Below are 3,927 nucleotides of genomic sequence, written 5' to 3' on the forward strand. Positions count from 1 at the left end.
ACCCACTGCCTTAATGGAGTATATATGTCCATAAAGTTCAGCCTATTATATAAATCCTTTAGCTTGCAGTAACATATTAACTTGATACAGGACCTGCCTTCGACAGTTCATAAGTGGTAGTTTTGCTCTAGCACAAAGGTTAACCTGTGTTAAGCAAGCGAGTTCTCAATCTCAGTATGACTCCTATTGATAAAGCATATGTTGATCACCTACTCTATCCAAACCACTCAGACAAATGATATTTGTGCATTAATTTTAGGAATAGCAAAAAGATGCTATAAGTGGAGCCATAAAAGACAGTTCTTCAACTAAGTCTCTGGATTTGATCAGCTTTTGTTAACAAACCGAGAACATAAAAAATGCTAAACGAGAAGGTCAAGATACAAATCTCACAGCTTAAGATTAATCTAGAGGCAGTAGATTGAGCCATCTATATTGCAAAATTTGAAAACTGCTGTGTAATTTAATCTCTACTTTGCAAAAGAATTAAGATGATTCTAACAACAGTGGGAGGTCCCTAAAATTGAATTTTATGGAATCCTGAGGACTTTTCTGTTGCATCACATAAATATTCTTCTCTCAGAGAGAACAGCTAGTGTGCATTCACTCTCTACTTTTTGTACCTTCAGCTGTATACATTTTCATGGGGTTTTCCTGCCACTCTGGCAAAGAAGCTAGGCTTTTAGCCACAGCATTTTTGACAGGCCAGCCCCAGGCTTCAAAGAAAGGGGCCAGATTCTTATGCACAACCTCAGAGAACTTCTTCACCCACAGATTCATCTTGTCTTCATTGTTTTGAGGAAGGCCAGAGAGGGTTTGGTATTCAGCAAAGAGCTGGATGAATGGCTCCCACCCAAAGCCCTCCTGGAGCTGGAAAGAGAAGGAAATGGCAGAGTGACATATACAACCTGCAAGTCAGCTCCTAAACACATGCACAAAATCACATGGTGAGCTTTAGTTATAAACCATCCTGTTATGTTGATTTAATTTGTCAGTGGGTCTCTCCTTTCTTTTCCTCCAGAAGCCTATCCCTGTGGTAGGTGCCCTATCTCAAGCTTCCTCAGTCCAATCTCAGGGAGATTTTATGCTGTTACTCACTTGTTCATAGCAAGGTCTCAATTAAGTGGCAATTAATTTCATCATTGTTATTACTGTTGCTGCTAAGCTTAATGATGAAGATCTGAATCTGACTGAGGAAAGCTATACCCTTACATCTTGTGCAGCCAAACACTGGAAATGGACAGCTGGGATTATTCCACTTTGGATGTCCTGGCTCATCATTTGGGAATCTGTGACCCTTGGGAATAATAGCCTTGAGCAATCCAGCTCCACCTGGTTCTTTTATTCTTGCTCAACTGTAACCACAGCGTGGACCGTTGGGAGATGCTTTACATGAACTATAACCAGTTATCATTGGAGCTGTGCTAAGAGGCATGTGCTTAGACAATCGATGAATGCACATACACACCACATTAGAATGTCAGGCAGGGAATAAATATTGCAGAGGAAAATAATAAGGATAAGGTTCCTGAAGGCTTCAGAGAAACTGATGTTAAAAGCTAAATGGGTGATCCTTGATATTTATAGGACGAAAAACTGTTTCCGGTAGAAAAAGCTATCATTAGTGAATGTCAGCAGCATGAGCCATGGTGAGCCGTTCTGAAGGTTTACAGCTATAGCAGAGTGTATAACAGATGAGAACTGGAACTGGATGCAGGCAGTGTGGTGTTCTACATGAAGGAGCAGGGAAATACTGGGGGGCTTCAGGCTTATAGCATTTGCTAGTAGCACTCTGTAAGACTAGTCCAGTTGAGAAATAGGGAGACTGTGAAAAGATTGAATCTGGAGAACCAGATTGAAAGGTGCTGAAGAACTGAATTTTACTTGCGACGTTGGAATATGGAACACCAATAATGGGAGAGGTGGCTACCTGGTCAGAAATTCAGTCTCAGACCCCAGAGCAGCAGATTGTCTCCAAAGGCTTTAAATTGACCATGAATGGCAAGGTTTTAACTGACACTCTGACTGGGTCCTGTAGATTTTAGCACAGATTCTCTATTACTAAGGAAGCTGATGTGATCCAAAAGTTATCTCTGACTTACTGAAATCACAATGGCAGTGAAAACCCAGAGACAGAGTGCTATAATGATGAAAGTGTTAAAACTAGCCTCTAGGTTTGTCTTTATTAATTAATTAGGTCAACAGCATGTTTCATCTCTGTTGCCCTGGAAATATGAGCATGTAGTATGACTATGTGAATATTTTTTTTCAATGTATTTACCACAGGTAGCAAGGAAGTGGAAGAGAAGGGTTTTGAAATGCTGTAAAATACTGCATATTATTTACTTTACAATGAAACTTGACTTAATTCATATTTGAAGTTTGCTTAAGACGATGGCATTTTGAATAATTTGTTACCATGTTACTGTCCCTACAATCTATCTTCCATAATACATTGTTGGAGTAGAGAAACACTAATTTCTCCTAAGCTATAAAGGTTGGACAGGAGGAACTATTTGCATTTGGCTAAATTGGGTTTCACCAGAGATTGAACACAGCTATGTACTTATGCTGTGTTTTCCATAATGATCCCATACATTTTATTTATTTCCACAGAGTTATGTGGTAGAGAAGAGGAAATACATTTAGTTATCCACATCATATGTGTCATTCCTGATCTACAAGAAGATGCTACCACCTATCTGCCCATCTCTCTACCCTGTGTAGGATTCTTAGGACTGCCAGGAAGTCTGGTGGTTCCCGCCTCCCTGAATATATACACAGTACCTGGAGATAAGTTTCTAGAGCTGTCCATACAATCCAGTTACTCAGAGGTGCTCCCTTGTTTAGGTGGTCTTTGATCCTCTGCTTCCTAAGTTCAGGATTCAGAGAAGGATGGGCTTGCTCCCTGGAGATGTTTAAAACCGTCTCATGCACATAAATATTCCAGAGATTACATAAAGCTTCAGTGGTGTGAGGTGGGAAAGTCCATCCAGGCTTCTGATGGTTGTGGCCCAGTTCATGTATCACACCCCAAATGCCATGTGACCTGATTTTGAACTCGCTAATGATGCCTTCCGCTATACTAATTAGGCCCATGATGGGGTATCCAGAATGAAGAAAACCTGGGGAAGATACCAGGAAGTAAGAGGCAAATGTGATACCTTTTCATAGTCTACATCTCCACTACCATCCCAGAAGATGTATAATATGAGTCAGTTCATGATGGCTCTACCCACTGCCTAAGCTTATTTGCAGCCTATAAGGCTTTCTTCTCTTTTTCTTGGACAGACTTTGATGCCCATCTGTGTTTCACTGTGAATGGTAGACATATGTAGAACGCAATGCTGACTGACACCACTCATTAGTTCCTGTGTTTTCAGATGGGTGATGCATGCATGTCATAAGGTCTTGTGTCTAGGTGAGGAAAAACAGCAAGAGTCTTCTCCAGGTTAGTCCTAATCTTAAGGGATCATTTTTGAAAGTCTGCAGATGGCAATTAGTTTTTCTCATTGTTCCCTCCACACCTACTATTTCTCCTGCTTTGTTCAGCATTAACAAGTCCTTTTGGCTCTGCTGAAAGCTACCAAGTACCCATCTCTTGTCTTTTCTATTCCCAGTAGGTGTACTATTTTGTACACTGTGTAAAGATTATCCTTGTATTATTCAAATGCTGATTTCTCTGTCCCCATATCTGGCTGCAATCCAGGCATGGCACTGTAATGCTTGTTCTAAATATCTGCTGCCCCAATGCCGTACAAATGTTGTTTCTCATTTATCCTTTAATTTGTCAATAAAAGCTGGTCAACCAATGGCTGGGCAGAAGAGAGAGAATAGGGCTGGGCTTCTTTTCCAGGCAGGGGGGAGAGAGAGAAAGAGGGAGAGAGAGAGAGAGAGAGAGAGAGAGAGAGAGAGAGAGAGAGAGAG

General features: G+C 40.9%; 1 protein-coding gene across 1 annotated transcript in view; it reads right to left on the reverse strand.

Annotated features, from left to right (window-relative positions):
- Positions 1 to 253: 253 nt before the first annotated feature.
- LOC114628550 (TRPM8 channel-associated factor 3) overlaps positions 254 to 3,927 on the reverse strand; it is a 10,405-nt gene continuing 6,731 nt past the window's right edge. The window contains exons 6-7 of the mRNA XM_028776436.1: positions 2,788 to 3,125; positions 254 to 870 (exon numbers count right to left, since the gene is read on the reverse strand). Of these exons, the coding sequence (XP_028632269.1) occupies positions 604 to 870; positions 2,788 to 3,125 (605 nt within the window). The 3' untranslated portion in view covers positions 254 to 603. The remainder of the gene's footprint in view (positions 871 to 2,787; positions 3,126 to 3,927) is intronic.

The sequence above is a fragment of the Grammomys surdaster genome, unplaced genomic scaffold (assembly GCF_004785775.1).
Source record: "Grammomys surdaster isolate TR1022 unplaced genomic scaffold, NIH_TR_1.0 269, whole genome shotgun sequence".
NCBI lineage: Eukaryota > Metazoa > Chordata > Mammalia > Rodentia > Muridae > Grammomys > Grammomys surdaster.